Below are 24,771 nucleotides of genomic sequence, written 5' to 3' on the forward strand. Positions count from 1 at the left end.
AGCAGGCCAGGCGAGGCGTAGCAACAGCAGCAGCAGCAGGTGGAGGTCGTGGGGCGGCCGCGCCAGGGAAATCTCTTGGCTGGCTTGGCTTCGCTCCTTGAGAAAGACAAACCGGGTAGGGAGCCCTCACCACTATCCAAAAGGTGTATTTCCCACCATGTGGCAGATAAGGTACTACAGTACACGGTGTATATTGAATTTTTTTGGGGGGGAGAATAGCCTGAGCAAGCGATGCCCCCCTCGTTGCAGGGCCGGATTTAGGTTTGATGAGGCCCTAAGCTACTGATCAGAAGGTCAGTAGCCCTAAGCTACTTGCTTATCAGAAGGTCGGCGGTTTGAATTCCCACGACGATGAGCTCCCGTTGCTTGGTCCCAGCTCCTGCCAACCTAGCAATTTGAAAGCATGTCAAAGTGCAAGTAGATAAATAGGTACCACTCCAGCGGGAAGGTAAACAGCGTTTCCGTGCGCTGCTCTGGTTCGCCAGAAGCTGCTTAGTCATGCTGGCCACATGACCCGGAAGCTGTACGCCGGCTCCCTCGGCCAGTAAAGCAAGATGAGCGCCGCAACCCCAGAGTCATCCGCGACTGGACCTAATGGTCAGGGGTCCCTTTACCTTTACCTTAAGCTACTGAAGGTAACGGACCCTTTCTATGCCCAGCTGTCCTTTGTCAACAACAAATTGTCACTGTTTTTTGTGTTGAATATTTTAGGGAGCAGGCTAGCAGGCGGGGACCATTACATCATAGGCGCCTACACAACACAAAACACTGTTGCTGTATGTAGGTTTTATTTTATTGGTTTTTTTATCTTATATTTTGGAAATGTACATCCATTTTTTTCCTTTAAATTTTTTGGGGGCCCCCAAGAGAGTGGGGCCTTAAGCTGTAGCTTGTTTAGCTTACACATAAATCCAGCACTGCCTCATTGTATGAAGCCTCCCACAAAAGAATTTGCTAATCTACCGGTATCCTTTTTACCCATTTAGTACATTTATATCCTGCCTTTCCTCCAAGGTGCCAGGGCTGCGTTAGCCATTAAGCCAGTGGTTCCCAACCTTTTTGTGGCCATGCCCCACCTAAGCATCTCTAAAATCCTGATGCCCCCCCCCCCCGGTGACATAAACTGTAATTTTTATTATTTAAAAAGTGAATTATTCACGTGGAGGAAGCCTAAAAGGCCATTAACTGTTAATAACTCAATTCTTGAATTGCCCCCCTTAAAAATCAAATTGCTCCCCTGTGGTGTGTGTGCCCCACGTTGGGAACCACAGCATTAAGCAAAATAATGAAGCACGTGCTTCGAGCATCAAGGGAAGGGGAAAATTTATGCTGGAAAATTTCCACAGACCATGTGGTACAGCTGAACAGGTTCCACAGAAAAAGGCTCCCACAATATGTGTGTCATAGGTTCAGTGCAGCAAAAACAAGATTAAGTCGTGCTGAACTTTATAAAGTAATTGCAGAAGACAATATTTTATAGTTTATTATTGTTTATATTTGAATTTAGATCTACATGGGAGCACCAAAATCTTTTAAGTGCTATGGGCCTCTAAAGGTCTTAATCCAGCCCTGTGAGTTCCTCATAGAATCATAGAATTTTAGAATTGGAAGGGACACTGAGTATCATCTAGTTCAATGCAGGAGTCCCATGCGTGGACAGAACCTGCTCAAGGCATGGCGCTGTGGTTCTGCCCCCTCCATTTTATACTCACACCAGCAGCCTTGTGTCTGCGGCAGGTCCAGTTGAGAAACAGTGGGTGCTTCAAGACTGTCCCTATTTCTGGGTGGAATTCAATCAGATACCAGCAAATTCAGGACACACAAATTGGGTTGGGAGGAGGTCTTGCACAACAAACCTGCACCACCAAAATTGGACTTTTTTTTGCAATGAAAGCAATGCGAAATTGCACTGGGAAATGTGGATTAGCGCTTGTTTTGATGCAACATCATCTGTTGACCCCGCAACCAAATCAGCATGAATGGTCATTAAACAGCCAACATCATCTGATCTGCACACAAGGATGAATGCGCAGTAAGCAAGTTGTCTGAAAGCACTCAGTGACTGGCACAAGGACAAGCAGAGAAAAATATGAGATAAAATAAAGGGGGGAATTACCATTTCATTTTCTTACTGAACTGTTATTTTAACTTCATAATAAAGTCCTGGGGGAATTTTATTTTTCAAAGGACACCTAGAGAGCTTCATGGCTGAGTGGGGATTTTATGCTGAAAATTGCTCTTCTCTCTCATCTAACATTCCAGCCTTGGGAATGGAACCTGTGACCCTCCAGATATTTTAGAATATAAGTTTCATCATCCCTGACCAGGCAGACTTGATGAGAGTTGGAGTCCCACAGCAAAGTTTCCCTTGGGCAGTAAAATGTCTTGGGTCAACCTTGACTTCTGAGAAACTAGTAATGAGGTGCAAGGACCAATAACAGTCTGTGCTGTCAGTATAAGGCAGCTTCTTACATTCCTAGGCTCATTTAGATTATATAGAGATAGTAAGGCTATCACCTTTTGTTCCTGGGTCTTAAAAAGCTGCATGACGGAAATTCAGCAAGGGAACAAAAAAAGAGTTGAGACTCTGGTACACAGGGAGGTGGTTTACTATGCCCAACACATCTTGAGAAAGGACTTCTTCAGGGGAAGCATGAGACAAAATTGTAGACAGACGTGACACCAGTGTACTTTCTGTATCCTGTTTTCAGCTGGATATTGATCCTTCTTCTGTCTACCATTTTGTTTCACGATGTGCCCCTGAAGAGTTTTGTCAACATGCATTTGGCCTAATAAACCACTTCCCTGCATACATTTCTGTTGCTTTAATCCCCCCCCCTTGAATTGATGTTCTTCCACCATTTATTCTTCTGTCTGCTGTCCTGAACATGCTGTTGTCGCCCTGAGCATCCATAGTGGATGAAGTGACCATTTTAATTTCTGTGTAAGGTGGCTGTTAAAGGCCTGTAAAACACAACCATTGAACCCTTCACCAGCTGCAGTACATGTCCATAATATTTGTTAAATGAAACATGGATTGTGGTTGCAGGAGTGGCATCCCTGAGACTTTGTGAATATAGCTTATGCCATTGTTTGTGATGAGGATGTAAGACACTTCTCCCCCCCCCCTTGCTTAACCACATTCCATTACTTGTCCAAGCAGGCCATGCAGTTTTGTGATATATGTATATATAGAGAGTGAGTTGTTGGACGTTGTACACACCCTCATTGCCTGTCCGGGTTTGATCTCTATTTGATGCACAGTGGGGTACAATCCCAATCACACAGGCATTGTTAGGACATGCTTTTTTTTGCTCTCACTTTGTAAGTATTGAAAATTTTCCTTCCTCTAAAATTCTGTATTTCTTTCTGAATTTTAAACTACATTCAGCCTGGAAGCATATGAGATGTCTCCTTCTTTACTTGTTAGGCTATGTGCACATTAGCGGTTTGAAACACAGCAAGGTCATTTCCCTCCACTCAAGTTTCAAGTGGCATTTGCATGTTGCTGTACACACCAGAGAGGGGTTGGGAATGTCTTCGCCTGGTGCATATTACCAATTTGCTTTCCCCACACCTGAACCCACCTCCAAAGCAACTTCTGTTCATGCAGCTGTGATCTACACATGCACAGTGGCTACCTCAAATGTACACACCTCAGCCGAACTGACATTTTCACATCAGATGGAAGCTGGTTTGAGGAGGGACACATCAAACAGCAGTGTTTCTCAAGAAACTATGCATTGCGGCTAACCCAGAGGTGGACATAAGGCTGGGCGACTGGTGCACATGCACTGAGCTGAGGCAGCACCATCTCAAAGCCCAGGAAGTGCACAGCTTTGGGAAGGAGGTGTAAGGGCTCTGACAGGGTCCTAGAGGTCTTCTGCCTCCTTTCCAAAGCCTAGTTAGTGCTTTTCCAGCTTTGGGAATGGGGTGGGAGGGCTCTAGCACTCTGCCAGAGCCTTTCTACCTCCTTCCCTGCCATTGGGAAGGCAGCACAAGGGCTGGGGAGGGGGGTTGCCTCTCACAGAGCCTCATAGTACCCAACTCTGCCACATGGCTTCAGACCCCTTCAGTGAGAGCACACTGAAATAGCAGCACATACACAACCTTAGTTAATTCCTCATCTTAGGTCTGTGTATATTCTGCAGTTCCATGCAGTCATGCAGCATTGGGTACAAAACTCAAGAGGCTCAGCAGGTAGGCTTCCAAGTTTATGAGGAATTCCTGGTGAAACTGCCATAATTAGAGACTCAGCAGGATTTCTAACTTCCAAGGTCCAATTGGACCAGATAGTGCAGCTATCTGAATGAAAAAAGCTACATTGCATTATTTTTTATGGTGCTTTACACTTTATCGTTGAACACCAACCACCCTGATATTTTATTATATGGTGGTACATAAATACTTTACAAACAAACAATGTAAATTAAGGCTAGACTAGAAGGTGCTTGTGGTCCCTTCCAACGCTATGATCCCTTCCCATTCTATGATTCTATATGAGAAATATGCATAATTTGTTTTGGTTTTTGAATGAAACCTTCTTGGTGCAGAATTTCAGGTAGATTTTGTTACTCTTGTCTTTTTGCTGCAGTGTACCACTGTAACAGAGTTAGAGTGTGTTGTTCTCTAATTACAATGACATCCTTCAGACTGATGCAGCTCTCTATTTTTGAACAGAGTTCTTAAATTATCATTGTTCAGCCGGTTTAATTTGAGTCGGCTACATTTCCCCATCCCTTTAGTACATGGAAGAAATGCCCAGCAGGTTGTAAAATGAGACCGAGAGACTAATGCTAGTATATTTTCAGCGCAGCTTTCAATTATCTGAAACCATTTCACAATTTGTGGAGAGTGGGCAAGGAGGTGGGAAACAGAACCTCTCACTGCCTCTGAGTGTGTAGACAAAGGGCTGTTTTACAAAGAACAAGGATTAATCCAGAATATCTGGGATTAGGGAGAAGAGATTCCAAATTATGCATGTAGTTGTGGGCTGGTGTGCCCAATGGCAGTGTTAGGGCAGAAAGTTGGAAGACCAATAGTGGGTGGAGCCAGAGCCAATGACAAGCAGACCCCCCCATTGGTTGTAAGTAAGATGGCAGGCTGGCTGAATCCAGACTGAGGTTGGTGGGGCAGTGCCCCACTTGCCCCCAGTGGACCGGCCTCCACTATATGCAAATGAAACTTCCAGGTATAGTTTAACTCTAGCATATCTCTTAAAAATTATGCACCGTGGTCAAAGGACTGGACGACTAGTAAAGCAAGCATAATTGGTGTAAGTGCACATACTAGTAAGTGGGTCAAGCTCTCTTCCAGCTGGGCTAATACGAGCCTTAGAAAAATCTATTTATTTAAAGTAGTAGATAGGTAGCCGTGTTGGTCTGCCATAGTCAAAATAATTTTTTTATTTTTTTATTTTTTATTTTTATTTATTTAAAGATGTATCCCACTAAAAATGGTTCCCAAAGTGGCTTACAGATATATTTTTTTAAAAAAGAGCCTACCCTCAGGGCTACAGTGTTAGATGGCAAAGGAAAATGGATTGGGAGGAAGGAGGAAATAAGCAAACTCAGGCACAAGTTTTTACTTAGGAATGAAATGTACGTTAGTAAGACACGAGACAGAAGAGAACCGCTGAGCAAGCAGGATAACACCCAGAAAAGAAAATGCTGACTGTTACACACAAGCAGCAGTGAGGGGAGCTGCAGCAGATTTTTCACAAGCTCTGTGTAAAAAACAAGACATTCATAGACAAGGAGAAAACCTTAATGCAAGGTTGTCTTGATTTGATATTGTGAATGCGAGAACACAAATGTTCCGTTTGTTGGTGTTTGCTGTTGTAACAGAAAACAATTAAAAATATTTTTTTAAATGAAAGTGAGGCTGATACATCAACATAACTCTGTAACGTGGGCATACTGCCTTGCCATACTAGGTACCAAACCAGAGGAAAGGACAGGGATAGATGGAGGAACCCCTGTTATATGCAACAAATCTCTATTTTAGAAGACCTGCCCCTGAGCATGGACTCACATGCTGCCAGGTTTGCAGGTTGCTGATGTAAGGTTACATGTTCTCTCGCTTCCTTGACTAGGAGTTTAGTAAGAAGGGGGTTGCGCATGGAGAATTGCATGTCCTTGCGCGGACTTCTGAACCCAGTTTCTCCCTCGTGCAAAAGATTCTTTAAAGTAGAAAGGGCAACACCACCTTGAGTGGTGAAGGACTTGAGAGTTGAATCAGAAGCCTCACTGAATGCACAGCAACTGAAGATGCATCTTGTTAGTTACAGCATGGTGCTGATAATGCAAAGGTTGAGAGTTCGATCTCTGTATGGGGCAGCTGCATATTCCTGCCTTGCAGGGTGCTGGACTAGATTATCCTCAGGTCCCTTCCAACTCTAAAATTCTATGGTTCTATCATTCATCTTAATGTGCATTCATTGCTTTTGCAATGCGATGTGCCAATAAACAGCATCTACACTAGGGTGCAAGCCAAGAACCCATATACTGTATGTGACTGCAGAGATAATGGGACATGAATAGGACATATTTTTTTAAAAGTCGCAAAGCAAATTATGGTTTGCTGGACCTCCAAGTAGAATTCAAAACTATTATCTTAAAAAATGTGTCTTAGTTCTTCAAACATCCCCCTCTGTTGTCCCCCCCCCTCCTGTCAGCCTTAAACTTAAAACCTTAAGAAAATTTCCCCACCTTTACATTGTAAGTCCATCCTCTCCTGTTTCAAAATCCTAACTAAAGTATAATTGGAGAAAGAAGTATTTCTGAAGAGAAACACTGTTAGTCACTTCTATTTATTAGCAGGATTTATATACTGGATTTAAAGCACTCTGGGTTGGATCCAGAGGAGCCTTTCTATATGTCAGTGTCTTTGAATCACAGAGGGACTTATTTTTAAAAAAATATTTAATTTTTTTTTAAATTAAGTGTTGTATGACAAAAGGGAAACTAAGGCTGTGTATACACACATTTCCCTCAATGAATTCTGGGCGTCTTAGTTTTCGCCTCACAGAATTGCAAGTTCCCTGCAAACGACAATGATCAGAATTTTTAGAGGCAAAAAATGCACCTTAAATATATAGTGTGTGCATAGCCTAAATCCAAAATATATTATTGCATTTCTGAAAATCATGTGCAAGGGGAAGCATGAGAGCTGCCAGAGCTTTGCCTATTCCAACATTGCATGAACTGTTCTACTATTGCTTACACAATCATTTGCTGAATACTATCGCTGGCTATTTTCCTTATAGTCCATTCTTTGGATCGAGCAATCTGCCCTGCAAATTATGCACGGCTCCCAGCCAGCCCAAGGGCCAAGTCTTGGCACATTTTCTTATCTGAACTCCCTGCCAAACCATATCCATTGGCCTCAAAGTCTGATTTCTACTTGCAACAAGCAAGGCTACATAATTCTTTCTCAGCTCAGCATTCTCACACCTTGGTGATGGAAGAAAACAAAGGAGAAAGGAAAACCACAGATACCATTGCATAGTGCAAACCGCCCATGTCATACAATAGTGCAAGAATATGAAATGAGCTCAGCTCAGACAGATTCAAAATTGAGCAAGGGTTTCATGTGTAGGTAGATCTTGTCAAGGATCTTCCTGACAGCTCGGGATAGTTCTGCGCTATAAATTAAAAAGCACATCTCAAGTGTAGAAGCATACAGGTGACAAAGCAGCAGTTATTTTTTTAAAATCCCAAATATACCTATATGGAAATTTCTGGGATAGCACCACCCAGTGGCAGATAGACTCTCGTACAAGGCCCTGCGTGCCAACCCTGGGACCTTCAAATTTGCACTACATTGTGTGTTTGTTCATGTGACTAATTCCAAGGAATTATTCTGAAGGCTTGATCAGCACCCTTGTTCCTTGACATACAAATGACTTACAAGAATACTCCTGAGTCAGCTACTCTTGAGCTAGGAAACGATCTCATATCCATGGTTTACCCGAGCCCTGCAAACTGATCTAGAAAACATTGAATGTTCACCAGAAAAGCAGCCTTATTTTATTTGCATGGCACTGGGAAGTGGGGGGCATTCGCCTCTAACTGGGATTGGCTTTTACAGCAGCACAAGCCAAAAACCCAGGGTTTAACTGCAACCATTCTACTCCCTACAGTTCTCTAACGGTAGCCTGTGCCCAAATGGAATCCTGATCCTGAGCTTGCTCTAAACAGTAATTGTACTCATTCAGATGTCAATATATACACAGGGGGAAAAGACGCAGGATAGAACCCTACAGCAAAATGGACCAAACTTGAAGTTATAAGGTACATGTTCTAACAGGTTGTATAGAAGATAGTGTTGCAAAAACTTTTTTATTCTTTGGTGATCACTCACTACAGGACGAATGGTATATTACAGTACAATGGAACCTCAGATAATCCTTTCCCTTACAGTTGATTTTAATCTCGAAGGTCATTTTGAGATGCTCCCCCTCTCCAGTTCAAAATCTATATATTTTATGTGCACATACCTGGGATTTAAGTTCATTTGAGCTCAATGGGGATTGCTTCCTAACAAACGTGGTCTGCATTGATGGCATTGTTAGCCATTGTTGAAGGATAAAATGTCCATGCCTACTGTCTAGAATTCTAAGAGTATGCACTTATCCTGTGTATTTTAATTATGGACATTTATACTGTAATGTTTGTGTAAATGGTTTTTATCCCTGTAAACACTTAGAAGTCCATTTTAGGTTTCAGTGTTATATATTTTCTTCTCAATCTGCTAACTACATACTGTGCTGCTGAAATGAGCAGCCCTTTTGTATTTGATCATTCCTCACCACGCCCAACACACATGCTCCAGCCGTCACTGGGCTCTTTTTTTGGCAGGGTCCCCTATTAATCTGCAAGCCTTGGGGCCTCCCTCTCAAACCTATTGATATCTCCCTCTTAGGCATGGACGGTGTCACACTGGCTATTTCAGCAATGGAACTCACTCCTGAACCTTGAAAATTGAGGTGGTGGGTCAGAAAAACGATCCTGGCATGTGGTAACAACTAAAGTAATGTCTGTAGAGGTCAGTCATGTGCCGGACCTCACTTTTATGTCAAGGAGCCAAATGAATCCTGTCTCTCTCCCCCCCTTGGAAATCCTTTGTGTCACACTCCTTCAGGAACAGCACATAATAGGGTCACCAAACATCACTCCTTCCTCATCCTCTGTTATCAGGGTTGGGTTTTTTAAAACGACTAACAGATAAGCACTAGTTTCAGATATCAAAATATATCATCTGCACCAATGAACTTCCCTGTAAGCGCCTCCCCTTTCAATAGGTTACTCTCACCTCCAACACACTCAACCCCAGCCTTGCAGAATAAGGTACAGTAAGCCCCTAAGTTATGCAAGGGTTATGTTGCAGGGATCGCACCTAAAGCCAAAATTGCACATGGTCAAAACACGCTGGCAGTCCCACCCACCATTGGAACAAAGGTCCCCCCCCCCACACCCTTTTTATTTTTGGGAGAAGCGCATAAAGCTGAATGTATGCAAGTTACAGGCTTATTGTATTACACTTGCTCTCAGATCCAGCTGTCCAACATCCGCAACTTGTCTGAAACTCAATCAGAGATCCTTTCTTGGAGACTCATTTTCTTTTCCTTGTTGTGCTCATTCATTCCTGTTCTCTCACCTCAAAATCTCAGATCTCCCTATCCTCATTACTTTCAACCATTGCCCCAAAGCCTTTGATTTTCAGCTAAAAACTTTCCCCAAAGCCTACTAACCAGACCTTTCTTATTTTACAAGAGTTGGGTTGCAACTCAGCTTGCATTGTAGAGATATACCTGCAAGCGAAGGGCAGAGAAACCTCCAAGCTTCCTAGCAGTGATTCAGAATTGCCAGCATTTTAACTCCATATGCCAGGCACGGCCAAAATTGGCCCTCCAGCTGCTTTGGGACTACAACTGGACCAGTGGTCAGGGATGATGGGAATTGTAGTCCCCTGGAGGGCCATGTTTGGCCATGCCTGCCATATATGCCAACACCTTACTCCGCAAACTTTCTTTTTAATTCTTTTTAAAAAGCAACCAGTTCTCATCAGCATCCATTTTTCTCTTGCAATACCACTTTCTGCCCTTCAGCCAAACCTCCTTCCACCCCATTCAATTCCACTCCCTTTCCCTGACCACATTGTTTTTTCTCATGTGTTCCTAGGAATGTTTCTAACAATTACTTGTACTGGTTAATATCTGCTAAGATCAGACTATATTTAGTGTGCTGCTTTATTGCTTAATATTTTTTAGTAAATGTGCTACTTCCCTTTTGAGACAATAAGCTTTATTCCCTTCTAATTTCTGCTGCCTGTTAATTTTATAGGTGATGAACACTGGAGTGTGTCGTTCTCTATCAAAAGATCCCTAGAACTGAGTGTCAGGATTGCATGTGGGTCCTGAAGCATACATGTAAACTGCATACCTAATAGTAATATATGACAGCTGGACCATGTTGATTTGCAACAAAACGCAAGCACGGTTCTATTCACTCCATTACTGATTTTTAACATACAGTGGTGCCTCGCAAGACGAAAATAATCTGTTCCGCGAGTCTCTTCGTCTAGCGGTTTTTTCGTCTTGCGAAGCAACCCTATTAGCGGCTTAGCGGCTATTAAAGGCTTAGTGGCTAAAAGGCTATTAGCGGCTTAGAAAAGGGGGGGGGGGAAGCGAAAAAAAATCGGAACACTCGCAAGACGTTTTCGTCTTGCGAAGCAAGCCCATAGGGAAATTCGTCTTGCGAAGCAGCTCAAAAACGGAAAACCCTTTCGTCTAGCGGGTTTTCCGTCTTGCGGGGCACCACTGTATCTTGTCCGCCTACTCCCCAAATCTACTCTGCTCCTTTTTGTTGGGCCTTTGTACCATTAAAGTTATGTATTTTGATTTCCAAGCTTAATCCAAGCCTATTCATATTTAATTAACTTCATTTTGCCCCCAGCTCAACAGAAAGATACATAGAAACACATTATTTCTATTTAAATTTCACTACAATAAAAAAACTTTGTATATTTAGCTCTAGAAAATGCTGCCAAGAATTTTAAGCTACAAGAGATGAATCCAGTTGTTCATCCATTTTCGTTCTTACAGATACCCCATTAACAGGTAGCTCAATGTAGGTTAATCTCATCCACAACTGAATTTGCTGTGTATCTACATCCAAACTCTATTGTTGACATCTCATTAGAAGTGTAGAAATAAACTCGCAATTAGATCAGTGTTTAAGGAATTTTTATTAAAGCAAGAATCTTATAATCCAAATTATGGTTCTTTGCTCAGCTATCAATTTCTACTGTTAACTACAACAGTAGTGATATTCTGAGCATTTTCCACAGTAAATTACAAAATTAAAGAAAGGAATGCTTTAAATTTTTGTACTGTGCTGAAAATTCTTTTCCTGGGTTTATAAAACATTAATTTGTTTTTTTAACTTTTGCTATTTTTTTGTATTTTAAATCAATAGGTAATCTAGGACCAACAGTTTTGCTAGTCCTGGCATTTGTTGTGTACATAAGCTTCAAAGTTTCCTTTCCTTTTTTTATTTATTTTATATTTTGCAATGTTTTTCTCAATATTTAGTAGTTTTTCCATGTTTAGATATTTTTCTTCGGCGAAGCGAAATTATAATGCGTAGTCCCGGATCTTCTGTAACCAAAAGAATTAAAATATTAATACTGAAATATATTTCCTTTAGAAAAACAGATTTGTATTATATTAAATATTACTAAAACCAAACAGCATACTCTGACCAGGATCAGGTGTAATATGGTACATGCCATGAGCTTGCTTAATCTTTTTATCAAGAGGGAACTGATAAAACTGTGTCAGCCCACAGACATCATGCATTAGAATTGCATTTTTGCACCAAAGTTACTTGGACAAAGATATGAAAAATAACGGAAATAAATTCCTTTACTTCTTTTTTGCATGCTAGGTAACTTCCACGGTCCTGATTTTTTGTACAGTATGGTGTGAGGTGTCACCAGGATAATTGCCAAAATGTCATACTCGAGGCCCGCTGAAATCAACAGACTTAAGGTTCATGGATTTTAGTGGTTTACACTCGGTATGGATATCACCCAACCTATAGTCAATAACGCTGCACAAGGGCAAAATTTCAGCTAACATCTTTTCCATTTGCTAAGTTACCAGTCCCTACGACTGTCACAGATGATTTCACACACACAGGTGCATCTATACCTGCATTTGAAGCCATTTCTCCAGAATACTTACATTAGACACTTGGAACACCCGCTGGATTGTTAACTGCTTTTTGAGCAGCTTCCTTAGCTTGGTGGGCTTGCAGTACGGCTACAGCTTCATCAACCTAGTTAAGATAAAAACAATGTTATTAACATTACTGTAAAGGCAAGCTAGTTTACAAGATAAGCTGCACTTAAAGGAAAAAAATACCGTTGACAAAAGAATCTACCTACCTTCGAACGGAGAGATTCAGGAGACTCAAGCATATGGAGAAGTTCAGAATTGTCAATCTCTAACAACATACCAGTGATTTTACCCGCCAGAGTAGGGTGCATGGCGTGAATAAGAGGGAAAAGACGTTCTCCTAGAAAACAGTTGACAAGTTTGCAAGGTTTATATTTGCCTCTTAATACTATTCCAAATAGATTTCCTTTTAACATGCCTCAAAATGAATACGTTAGCCATCTACATTTCAGTATTTTTTTACCCCTTTAGCAGAATGGCAGAAGTTTTTTTAAAAGAATAAACCCAACTAAGTTACTAGAACTGGAAAACTATAATAATTAGCCAAGCAGACATTTATGGTTAAAACACAGATCCTAATAGTAGATGCCCATTATCAACTCAACAATTTGTAAGGTTATGAAATCACATCCCTTTCTCCAATTATACCTTCTTCCACCCTAACACACTCAGGGAGTTCACTCACCCAGCTTCTAAACTCTTCAGATTTATTCTTTCTCCCACTCCCATACCCTCTTTTCTCTGCACAACTTCCCTTCAGAGTTAACTGGGCCCTCAGTAGTGGACCCACTTCTCCTAAGCAATCCCAGTGGGAGCCACATTTCTAGAAATCCTGGCCCTGCAGGGTTGGATTCAAAAGCACACTTACACTGGGATAAATACATAAGAAAAACAAAACTGTAACCAAAGATGATTTCTGCTTGTGCAGAAGTGGAAAAATAGGAACTGCTGAATAGCCCACCTATCACTGTGTGTGCTACTGCACAACTATTTGGAGGAAGCAGCAGCAGCTACTTCCCCAGCCCTCATGGGTCACTGGACTCAGCCCTAACTTTTTGGGCTTCTCAGGAAGACATGCCAAATGGTGCTGCTGCTATCTGTCCTCCCCCATGCACGGACACCCCAACTCTTACCACATGAGCCCCACCTCTCCACCAAATACGGACTTACCCAACATCTGCTTTTGTTCCTGTGGAGGGGCAGAAGCCAACATGGAAGCAGTCAAAGGTTCTTGACCTTGGACATGGACAGCAGGCTAGAATTTGAAAAGATTTAACAGGATTAAAATGGAGTACATCATTTGCGTAGTACGTTCCAAGTTACATTCGCATGAATGTCACTCAGAAAAATTATTTCTAACCCCATACAAGTCCACCTAACCCTATTGTTTTCAATAGGCTTGGGCATGTCCAACTCTGCAAGCGCTCAGGTTATTAATATAACTGACCCCATACAAAAAAGCTGCTGTAACTGTTACGCTTACCTGCTGCATAGCAACCTGAGGTTGTGTATTAAGGTGTTGCTGAGGATTGCGAACACCTGCTGCATACTTGTACTGAGGAACCGTGCGTACGGCTGGAGTAGCAGCAGCGGCAGCAGCAGCTGGACGTGGACCCATTGTCTGTGTTGATGTGTTTGCTGGAAAAAAAGACTGTTTTCAGGCCAAGCAGCATATTCTATTCAAACTGTTTCGGCAGACCTCCTTTCACAGTCTAGCTTAAGACACTCTTTTAAAAACACATTACATTTCAATTTTCAGACAATTAATAGCATGCCAAATCAAGCCAGTATACTTAAATTAACTGATCTACAGAACTCACCAACACGCTGTGTTGACATTACTCGTGGAACCTGTGATGAAGCTGGCCTCATGGTACTGAATGGTGGTCTGGGAGCTGCTGGGCGGATGGCACTTGGCATGTTCTGGAAAGCTGCATTTGAAATTAATTCACGGTAAGTATGCATTTCTGAACCAACACAAATCAAGCTTTGGTCAAATCCAAACCTCCCCCCCCCCAATCCTTAAGAAAAGCAAGTCACTCACGATGAGGTCTGGCACCCTGAGTAGTCCAGCGAGGACTTTGTCTGAGCTGAGCAATTTGGCTAGTAGGATAGTATGCAGCACGGTTTTGCATCTGTCAAAAAATAATAATGTATTTGTTTCATTCGTCAGCTTCAGTGCTTTGCTGTACCAGAAAAAAATGCATTAGGAAATTAACAGTTATTCCATTCAAATTAAAATGCCTCATTATTCTTTATTATAGAAGAAGAATCTGGGCTTTCTCAATCTTTACACTCAAAGCTCATTTAATACACACCATGTGTCTAGTAAGTCCACTGCAAACGTATGCGTTTGTACTCAAATATAAGAGTAAATGTAATAGGGAACACAGTGTAAGTCATACCTGTGGAATAGCTGCCATGACATAACCTGAAGGAGGCGCTGGCTGGTACGGGTTGATGACTGGATTCGGCACTGCTCTCACACTTGCCATTCTCTGCATGTACTGGTTGGTGAGGTGAGCTTGGCGTTCTTCTTTACGTTGGGCTAAGGCTACATAAAGTGGTTTGGTGGCCACAATTCTGCCATTCATTTCTGTGACTGCTTTGGTTGCTTCTTCTGGTGAAGAAAAGCAGACAAACCCAAATCCTTTACTGCGGCCCCCTTCCATCATAACCTGTAAAAATAAAATAAAAATGCAACCGTAAAAATGCAACGTAGAGAACACTGAACAATGTTATTTCATTATATTCTATTGCAGCTTGTGACTGAACATAATCTAACTAATTAATCATGTGTTAGGTTTCTTTTTGCTGCCAGAAGCATACCTAGGGATTTTCATTCAGGGGATGGCTCTCTCAGCAGAATTAAGGGAACTTTTGCAGATTCCCCCATCCCCCTCAAAATCCCCCGCTTTGGAGGGTTAAGGTGTAGGATATGGTGCTGAGAGAGGAGGGAAGAATCAACAAAACCCACTTTCCACTTTTCCACAGTGGAATAATCAAAAGCCTCCTGTAGACAGAATGTGCCTTTTTGTTCACAACAGTGAAACCTGGCTCTACATTCATTTCTCTGAAGTTTTAAAATAAATGCCGATCAACAGCTTTTGAAAGTCTAACAGCGTAGCTTTTGTTCTGCTGCAGACAAATCTGTATGTATATATAGAATTTACTGTACCTACTGTATTGCATCTACTTTCAAGTAGATGCAATGAGCTTGTAATTTTAAAGTACCACTAAAAACAATTCTTGATAGTTGCTCTCCCTACAAGTCACTCTAAAAGCCGATTAAAATGCCATTTACCTTTGCACTAGTGATAGTACCAAATGGTGAAAATTCTTTGCGTAGGCGCTCATCATCAATTCCATCATCGAGGTTTTTCACATAAAGGTTTACACCCTGAAATATTGAGGAGGTGAAGTGATCAGTATGCAGAACATATAACCCAGTGAAAATATTTATTTATTTATTTATTTATTTAATTTGTATACCACTCCTCACCTGTAGATTTCAGGGCAGTTCACAACATAAAATAGCATATAAAAACCACAAAATGCTTAATAAAAACAAGAACCACCCCCCACACCAATAAACCTTTCCTCCCCCAAATATTCAGTTAACATCCTACCTGGTATCTGGTGATCCTGTCCTGCTTCATTTGTTCAAATTTGCGCTTTAGCTCTGTTTGTCTTTCTACTTTTTTCTGAGCTCGACCAACATATATTTGTTTTCCATTGAGTTCCTTTCCGTTCATCTCATCTACAGCCTTCACAAATAAAAAAGGTACTTTAACTTGTTTGTCATAGTTGATTCCACATAGCATTAAGTCAGGTTCCCCAATCAAAAAGCTAGAGCAAGTAAAAAAACCAAGGAAACTAAAAACACACAAACTAGGTGGATGGAATGTACAGACTGAGGCAGTGTGCTTCTATTTTCCTAGCACATGAGAGGGAATAACACACTGTAAGAACACTATATGAAGAAGTAAACTTGGCAACAGATTTTACAGCAGGACTGGGGAGATGTTTTGGTCCAGTAGGCCAGATCTGCACCTCACTCACCCTGTTAGCCAACTCTGACAAGTGGGCGGGACTATTTATCTATCATCTGATGTCATAATGCCCAAATTTGACCCAAATGAGTGAGTAGATTGGTCGGACCTGCTGATGCACATGGAGTTCCATCCAGCTTTTTGTTAGGTTCAGGGGAATCAGCAGGTTCCAGAGAAACAAAGGGAGTTCGGTCCTGCTTTCCAATCACTGGATCCAGCTCAGTCTCTACCTATCCTACACCTGACATCACATTTGACATCAGGTGTGGGGTAGATGGGCAGTTTGGGAAAGGTCTGTTCGGTCAAATGAGGAAACTTGGCAAACCAAATTTAGTCCATGGGCCAAAGGCTCCCTCGCTTGATTTAGAGGACAGATTAATATTCCTTGGATCACTATTAGACCTATTTTAGAAAACCTACTATCTATAAGAGAATCATTTAATATAAAGATATATAAAAATTAAAATTAGGCACCTTCTGTTTTAGATCAGGTTACACTAAATAAGTGTCCAAAACCATTCGTTTTAGTTAATTAGTGACCACTCACAACACTTGACAAATTCTTATAAAATGTATAGACTTACTTTCTGAGCATCCTCATGTCTTTCAAAACTGACAAAGCCAAAGCCTTTGGATTTCCCACTCTCATCAGTCATAACTTTCACACTTAAGGCAGGCCCTAAAAAGTACAAAAATTTTATTTTACATTTTCTTTATAATAATCTTAATATACCACATTATTAAAAGGTATCATGGCAGTGTATAATAAAAGCTTTAAATAATAAAATACAGCACAAATGACCAACGATTCAAATTAATTCTCTAAAAAGGCTTGTTTTCAGCAGACAACACTTTATAACTTAGAATATTTATAAACTGACAACTGTAGCCAAGGCAACCCATTTGGGAGACTAATTTCCCAACTAGTTATAAATTAGTAGTCTGACAAATTACATGGCCATGTCAGACTCTGGTTGGCCTTGTTGATCTCATTGTATAATGAATGCCTTGATTTCTTGGACATACTACAATATTAACTCCTTGAAGAAAATTAACATTGCAATCATGGACTTAACAGATTGTAATTTACAATTATTACTAACCCAACAGTAAACTTGCTTTTGGTATTGTGCTAGATTAAAGTACACACACTAGAGATTTTATTCTGCCCTGCATTAAATCACTTGGCTATTTTCAGTGTAGAAGAATGGAATGTTTTTTCTTGTTTTATTCAACTTACCAATTGTTAAGATGACAACAAACAAGCAGCTGTGTTATCACACATATTCCCCTTAATACTTCTCTTCTTGAGAGCAAACTATTGTTTTTGGCCTTATCAGAGCTTACATGTTACATTGCCAAGACCTTCAGATTTCCAAGGATCTGAAGCCAGTTTGGAACCTTGGTTTCAAATCCTTAAGTGGAAGCTCTGGTTGGTTCAATAGTGCTGCCAACCTAACACATATAGGTTGAAATCAATGGCAGGAATCTGCACTCCAGAAGGGCACAAACAAGTGGTTGCAGATGGTGTCTGTCTCATTTCCTGCCATCTACAGCTAAAAGGTTAATACCGTAATAGCCCAACTCTGTATAAAGCAGGTTATTATCAGGAGTTGAGGTAGGCAAGCTGCAGTTGGGTGCAAGCACTATGATCACACCAGGTCCTAAATCATTTTCAAATACATGGAAAGGAAATGACATTACCAAACTTGCCAAAGAGTTCCTTAAGTCTCTCATCATCCATGTCCTCTCCAAAATTCTTGATGTAAACATTAGTGAACTCCTTGGCACGAGCTCCAAGCTCTGCTTCACGTTCTTTACGAGATTTAAACCTTCCAACAAACCTAGTTAAAAAAGCAAGGTGAAAAGTTGCTTAAAGTTGACAAGATTCAGGGCATTATTTTCTTTCCATTAAGGAGGTACTTTATATAGTCAAAGCCTGGTGCTTACCCATACCCTGTGTCAGCTCCTGGCAAGCGAGCTGCTGCCATAGCACACTGCAATATTCCCCCGGTAAGGGAAACAGCAGCGTAAGCTACTCCCAGCCTCCCTTATCTGTCATGGAAGACAGATTGTTCAGAATGGGGCAGCCATACTACTCTGCTGTGCTTCCCCAGCCAGAAAAAACATGGCAATGTGCTATGACTGCCCCCAATTGTGACATACTGTCGCTCTCACAATTCCTGTGCAATGAATGAAATAATTCCCTCCCTTTTGTTTTCTGAACATATATTTCCAATTACTGAACCAACACTAGAAGCAAGAAACTATAATTGATAAAATCTCTCTTCTAAATCCATTTCGGCTTTAAAAAAAAATTTTTTTAAGCGATAAGGAAACTCACACTTTACGATCATTAAGCAGCATTCCATTCATTTTTTCAATAGCTCTTTCTGCAGCTTCTTGTGTCTCGAAGTGTACAAACCCATAGCCTTTGGATCCATTTTCATCACATACAACCTATGAAAATGATTAGGATACGTCAGATGACTGGAATGTAATTATGCTAATTTCAAGGCTGAATCACTATTCTAGGTTTTTTCCTTTCAACTCACCTTACAAGAGAGGATGTTTCCAAAAGCAGAAAATGTATCATACAAAGCTTTATTATCAATTGACTTATCCAAGTTTTTAATGAAGATGTTTCCGACACCACTCTTACGTAGAGATGGATCACGCTGAGACCACATGATACGCACTGGCTTGCCTTTAATGACATCGAAATTCATAGTATCTAAGGCTCTCTCAGCTGCAAAAGAAGTTAGAAAGTGTTAAATTATTTAAATCTTTAAGGCGACACAAATATCACACAGATATCACTAAGAAAATTAATTGTTAATGTCTTTGCACCCACTTACAATATACAGTACATTATCTTGGCTTCTGGATCACCACCAAAATCAAACACTGTTCTAATTTGTGATGTTCAGGAAAGGCAGTGCAATTCCAATGGACGGAGTAAAAATTGGACCCAGGGTAAGCATTCCAAGGAGAAGACAATGGGCAATATTCAGTAAAGCAGTTTTGCTAGTGCAAGGATTTTTGGTTGTACAATAGAACCTCTCTCCCGCAAGCATTCACTTTTAAATGTATTTCAAACCAATGTGAATTTCAGCACTATTTTAGCACAGTCCCATACACACTGCCATCAAACCTCTTTTTCTATTCTTGTGCCTCTAGGCTTTCTGCAGTTCTGTTGCATGGTCCCAAAATGATGTTAGCAGAGAAATCCTCAACCCTCAAGTGTGTTACTTCTCCCAATCCCAAATGATACTGCACTTTTCAGAGTGGAAGCTCAACATTTCGACTTATCCATGAGAATGTTCCTGAGACAGAGTACTATGATGAAAAGCCATAGAAAACAGAAATTCCCAGGTTCAAGCCCCAGCTATAACTGGGAATGGCCCCAGCGTGAGTTGCTGCTAGTCAATGTAGACAGCACCACCCTATGGTCCTATTCAGTATAATGCTACTTCCCAAGTCTGTTAATGGCATGAGGATTGCCAACAAGCAATAGGGTTATGTATCAGATGCATGCATTGACCCCCCCCCCCAAACTCAGAAATTAACCTGGCAAGGAAGGGGCAAACTGTCACTTGAACAGGAAAACAACCATATTTTTCGCACCATAGGACGCACCGGGCAATAGGACGCACTTTGTTTTAGAGGGGGGAGAACAAGAAAAAAAAAATCTCCCCCTCTCTGCCCAGTGCCCCTTCAGTGAAGCGGCACGAGGCGCTGCACAGAGAGGGGGAGAACTTTCCCCCTCGTTTTCCCGCTCTAAAACAAGGTGCCATTTAGGCAGCTACCTTGGAAGCCTGGAGAGCGAAAGGGGTCGGTGTGCACTGACCCCTCTCGCTCTCCAGGCTTCAGGTTCCTTTCGACCTGCTCTTTGGGGCTGGCGGGGGGGGGGGAGCCCACTACCAGCCCCAAAGAGCAGGTCAGGGAGCAGCGGAAAGGCGCAGCGAAGAGGCTCCTGCCATAGCCGCGCGTCACCTCTCCAGCCAGGAGAAGGTTGCGGGGGGCTGCTTTAGCCCCCCGCGCGCTCTCCCGGCTGGAGAGGTGACGCGCGGCTATGGCAGGAGCCTCTAAAGCCGCGCGACACCTCTCCAGCCGGGAGAGGGTCGCGGGGTGCTTCTTTAGCCCCGCGTGCTCTCTCCCGGCTGGAGAGGTGACGCGCGGCTATGGCAGGAGCCTCTAAAGCCGCGCGACACCTCTCCAGCCAGGAGAGGGTCGCGGGGTGCTTCTTTAGCCCCGCGCGCGCTCTCCCGGCTGGAGAGGTGACGTGGGGCTGTAGAGGCTCCTGCCATAGCCGTGCGTCACCTCTCCAGCCGGGAGAGGGTCGCGGGGGGCTGCTTTGGCCGCGTGCGCGCGCTCTCCTGGCTGGAGAGGTGACACGGGGCTGTAGAGGTTCCTGCCATAGCCGCGCGTCACCTCTCCAGCCGGGAGAGGGTCGCAGGGCTATGGCGTCTTCGCTCCATAGGACGCACACACATTTCCCCTTCATTTTTGAAGGGGAAAAATTGCGTCCTATAGAGCGAAAAATACGGTATGTCTGGCTAGGCTCTATGAACCAAGTGGCACCTTTCTTCCCTACCCACCCATGTCCCTGCTCAGAGCAATGAAACAACTGGAGAAGACCCACCATTTCTCATACTCCCAAGCTGCTTTTCTGCCCAGCAGCTCATTCAAGCATTACCAGGAGCTTTTGGCAGCCTTAGGAACTGGCTGTGCTAAGATTTAAAGAGCAGCTATCTGTAGAAGTCCATGCTGTTACAACCTTTTCCCTGTATTTCCTGACCTTCCACAATTACTGCAAGCAGTTAAATCACAAATCCTATGTCATGATTCCTGGATATGATCCTGTAAATCAACTGTCTCTAGGTAAGCATCTGAATGGCAAACTACCCAAGCTATGAATTCAGTTAGCAAGCAGTGCCACCTAATACCTGTGCAGATTGAAAAAGCTTGAGTGGAGACTCCCAGTTAACAGTTGCATTTCTGCCTAAGTTTATTGCTCTGTAAAGAGGCAGAATCTTCAACTCAGATAGCAAGCCCCAGCTAACAACCTACTAGAAAAAATAGCCAGTCTCTGACAGTTGGCTATTCCACTGGTAGGGAGAGGGATGCAAAGGTAATGGCTCTGCAAAGCTTTCTGTACACCTTAGGACACTGAGCCAGCCAAGGCTGTCATCTCTGTTTTGTACAAAGCAGCGCTGAGACAACAGCTCTGCTTGCTCTCTCTAGGCACAGATTGCACTGTGAGAACTGCCAGCTCAGCACAGCACTGCTGTAGCACAGCCCCTTTCCATGCCTACATCCCGTAATGAAGGGATAAGGAGCTAGAATTCAGCAAAGAGCAAAGCATGGGTGGCTATTCCTTGTGATCCTGTTTGCAACACTGCTTTAAGTGTGTAGTCACTATAAAAGTGTAACCCCCCCCCCGGAATGCTTATTCAAATTATTAGACAGTGTCCTATTCTTGTTCCTTCTAGCATTTATATTGGAATAAAGTGACAATTGTTGAAGAGCTCTCCCCTCCAAAGGAGGTTTATTTTGCTTAAACAAGTTTTCTGTGAACTCAGAAATATTGGTAATTGAAAACATGCTTCTTCACATCACTTGAAGAATTTACAAATGTCATTTTTTTACTAGAGTCTACACAAAGAGAAAACATGCTGCTCCATCTCAGTAGAATACTTCTTACACTGAGTTTACTAGAACTCTGGTTGAATGGATCACCCAGAAGAAGAAAGGACAAATTATTTTGAAGCTGATAGAAAAAAATAGCAAAATACTTTAGAGAAAAATACCTACAGGTAAGCTCACTCCTGGTCACAGTTTAGATGCATGTATGTGAATTGGCTTACTCTTGTCAAGTGTGTAAACTTAGGACCAAAGTACGCACTCTCCCATTTTTCTCACTTAAAGATAAGAGCTCTAATGCAACTTGGCAATAGGCTGTCAAGACAGACACTATTTGGTGTAGGACCAATGTGTCCAAAAAAATTATCACAACCATCTGACATTTAATAGAAACTAAACTAGTTCAAGTCATCAAAGGTATATTAAAAAATAAATCTTCTCTACGCATCACCCCAGGCCACCTGCTCTCAAAGTGTCAGCCTTAAGGTAAGACTAGCAGATAGGCTTTGGAAAGAGCGTCTTAAAGACCCCACTCCCTTCCCGTTTCTGGTGTCTTGACTGGGCAAATGCTCACCTTCCCCTCATCAACCAGCAATGGTCAACAATATTGGCCTCTTAAAACTCCGTTTGCCAGCAAGAGGGATAGGTGTTGCAACTTCCTGTCCCGTCTGTGGACAATCGACTCCCCCCCCCATACACCAATTTGATGGATTTTTCATTACATGCAAGGTTGATAAATTAGTACCCGCGACCCAGGGCATCAAGTAGCCCAATTCAGAAACTTCTAATTAAGCGTGGCTTGCCCTAGTTTTATTTCGCGCGGGCACACGACCCACTTGCGCCCGTTCCTCCGTCGCCATTTAAGGCCCTAATTATCCAGGCATTTCCTTCAAGGCGCCTCTCATCTCGGACTTCCTCATTGAGCCGGCGGAAGCGAGGCGACAGGCCCGCCCTGGTCGCTGCTCCCCCCCCCCCCCACGCGCCAACTTAAGGGCCCTGCCTCGTGATCCGAGAAACTAGGGCCGGTTCCGAGATGCCTTTTCGCGGAAGGAGGCCCCGTGGCAAAAAAGCAGGCCCAGCCGATGACGAGGCCTCCTTTTCTCCCTCCCGCTCGGGTGCCGCGGGGGCTCCTCCCCGCCACGAGGCCTCTCCCGGCTCCTCCACAACGCGGCGGGGTCTAGCAGCGGCAAAAGCTGGCCTCACACGAGTGTTTCTCTCACCACCCCCCTCAGTTATTTCCCCCTCTGGACAGAAATGTTCGATAATTTCACGTGAAGGAGGGCGAGTCCTTGCGGGGTCGGGGAGAATGGGGCTCTGAGAGAAAAGACTTGGTGGGAAGCGCCGCCGCGAGGCAGGCCCAGGACTCTCCGAGGGGCCGCCTTTAATCCGTAAAATGGATGCTCCGGGGATGACTCGCGTGGAGGAGGCGGGGAGAAGCGGAAGAGGAGGAATGCGCGGCGGCCCTCGTGGGGGTGCGAGAATATGGCTCCGGGAACAGGAAGCCGGAGGCCGGGAGGGCAGCCTCCCCCAAGCCCCCACCCCCAAGACCGGGCAAATTCCGCCCGCAAAGTCCCTGGAAATGCCTCCCCGCACGTGTCCCCGTCCCACCCGCTCCTTCCCCATGTGCCCGCTCCTCGAAATGTGGGGGGGGGGGGTAAAATAAGAGAAGGGAATCAATCGCCCGACCAGCTACGGCAGCTTCTCTGCCCCGTCCCGTCCCGTCCGCCCCGCTTCTCCCCATTCCTCACCGTCGGCGGGCTGCTGGAAGTTGACATAGGCGTAGCCCAGGGAGCGCCGGGTGATCATGTCCCTGCAGACGCGGATGGAGAGGATGGGCCCGGCGGGGCTGAACTTCTCGTAGAGCATGGCCTCGGTGACATCGGGGTGCAGGTCCCCCACGTAGAGCGAGGCCATCGGGTAGCTGGGGGCGCTGGGGTTCATGCTGGCGGGGGGACGGGGAGGGGGGGCGAGGAGGCAGGGCAGACTCGCGAGCGCCGAGGAGGCCGCGACGGGCCGCCGGGTTCGAAACTCAACGGCTCCGCGGAGGCGGTTGGCGACGGTTGGCGGGCCGCTCGAGCGCTCGTTGCTGCCGGCGGGAGGAGGAGGAGGAGCGGGTTGTTGCTGCTGCTGCTCCTGGAAGCGGCGGCGGCTCTTTTTCTTCTTCCTGCTGCTCTTGGTAGTGGCTTGGGCGGGTCTCCTCTCGGCTGCGCCGGGTCTGGGACGTCGCTTCGCTTCACCGGGTTATTTTATACCAAACCGGCCGGTTTCAGATAGGGGCGGGTGGTAGTCGAGGGGGGTTTTTTTTAATGGTTTTTTCGGGCTTTTAAGATTTTTTTGGATTTTTAAAGGTTTTTTTTCTTTTAGTAATAAATGGTGCGGCGGAGCTGGTGTGCCCGGGGAAGGCCGGAGCACACACACTACGCACAACAGCACCTTCAGCGGCCGGGGGACAAGGGGGAGGCCGCCGCCCCGGCCGCGCACTATATATACAAGCCCCGCCCCCAGCCGCCTCTACCATACAGCTCGCCACGCACTGAAAGGGCTCGGCGCGCACGCGCCGCCACAAAAGGGAGAAAAAGGGAAGGACGAAAGGGGCGGAGCAGAAGCGCGTGGCGGTTGCGTCTGACGCCATGGCTTACGAAAAGGTGCCCGGGGTTGGGCAGTAGGTTGCGCATGGGCAGTTGGAAGACGCACGAGAGAATAGGCGGCTAGATCACAGGACTATTGTGGCGGTGGGGAGGGCAGCGGTAAGGAGGAAAGAAGGAGCGCATGCGCTGCTGGCTTCCTTGCGGTTAAAAAGCAGGCCATTAACCTTTGTACAAAACGCAT

The 24,771-nt window shown here is 43.9% G+C and overlaps 1 protein-coding gene and 1 long non-coding RNA gene across 4 annotated transcripts; one reads left to right on the plus strand and one right to left on the minus strand.

Moving 5' to 3' along the window:
- The first annotated feature begins 29 nt into the window (after positions 1 to 29).
- On the plus strand, positions 30 to 10,528 carry LOC308593177. Of its 2 annotated transcripts, none has more exons than XR_014010816.1 (3): positions 30 to 171; positions 8,144 to 8,294; positions 10,347 to 10,528. It is a non-coding gene; the product is annotated as an uncharacterized lncRNA (long non-coding RNA). The 2 variants fall into 2 exon arrangements; XR_014010817.1 differs by having other exon boundaries at positions 30 to 115.
- A 703-nt stretch (positions 10,529 to 11,231) lies between these two features.
- On the minus strand, positions 11,232 to 23,898 carry PABPC1 (poly(A) binding protein cytoplasmic 1). 2 transcript variants are annotated; one of them, XM_081204651.1, is made up of 15 exons: positions 23,691 to 23,898; positions 18,852 to 19,045; positions 18,641 to 18,756; positions 18,001 to 18,140; positions 16,881 to 16,975; positions 15,874 to 16,011; positions 15,549 to 15,644; positions 14,650 to 14,922; positions 14,289 to 14,379; positions 14,065 to 14,175; positions 13,728 to 13,882; positions 13,415 to 13,499; positions 12,454 to 12,584; positions 12,251 to 12,344; positions 11,232 to 11,659 (listed from the first exon to the last, which is right to left on the minus strand). In XM_081204651.1, the coding sequence occupies exons 1-14, from the start codon at positions 23,881 to 23,883 to the stop codon at positions 12,252 to 12,254; spliced, it is 1,911 nt and encodes a 636-aa protein (XP_081060777.1). In that variant the 5' UTR covers positions 23,884 to 23,898; the 3' UTR covers positions 11,232 to 11,659; position 12,251. The 2 variants fall into 2 exon arrangements, with proteins under 2 accessions (XP_081060777.1, XP_081060776.1); XM_081204650.1 differs by having other exon boundaries at positions 11,232 to 11,662.
- Positions 23,899 to 24,771: the final 873 nt, after the last annotated feature.

The sequence above is a fragment of the Podarcis bocagei genome, assembly GCF_964188305.1.
Source record: "Podarcis bocagei genome assembly, chromosome: 8".
In the NCBI taxonomy this organism is placed as follows: Eukaryota; Metazoa; Chordata; class Lepidosauria; order Squamata; family Lacertidae; genus Podarcis; species Podarcis bocagei.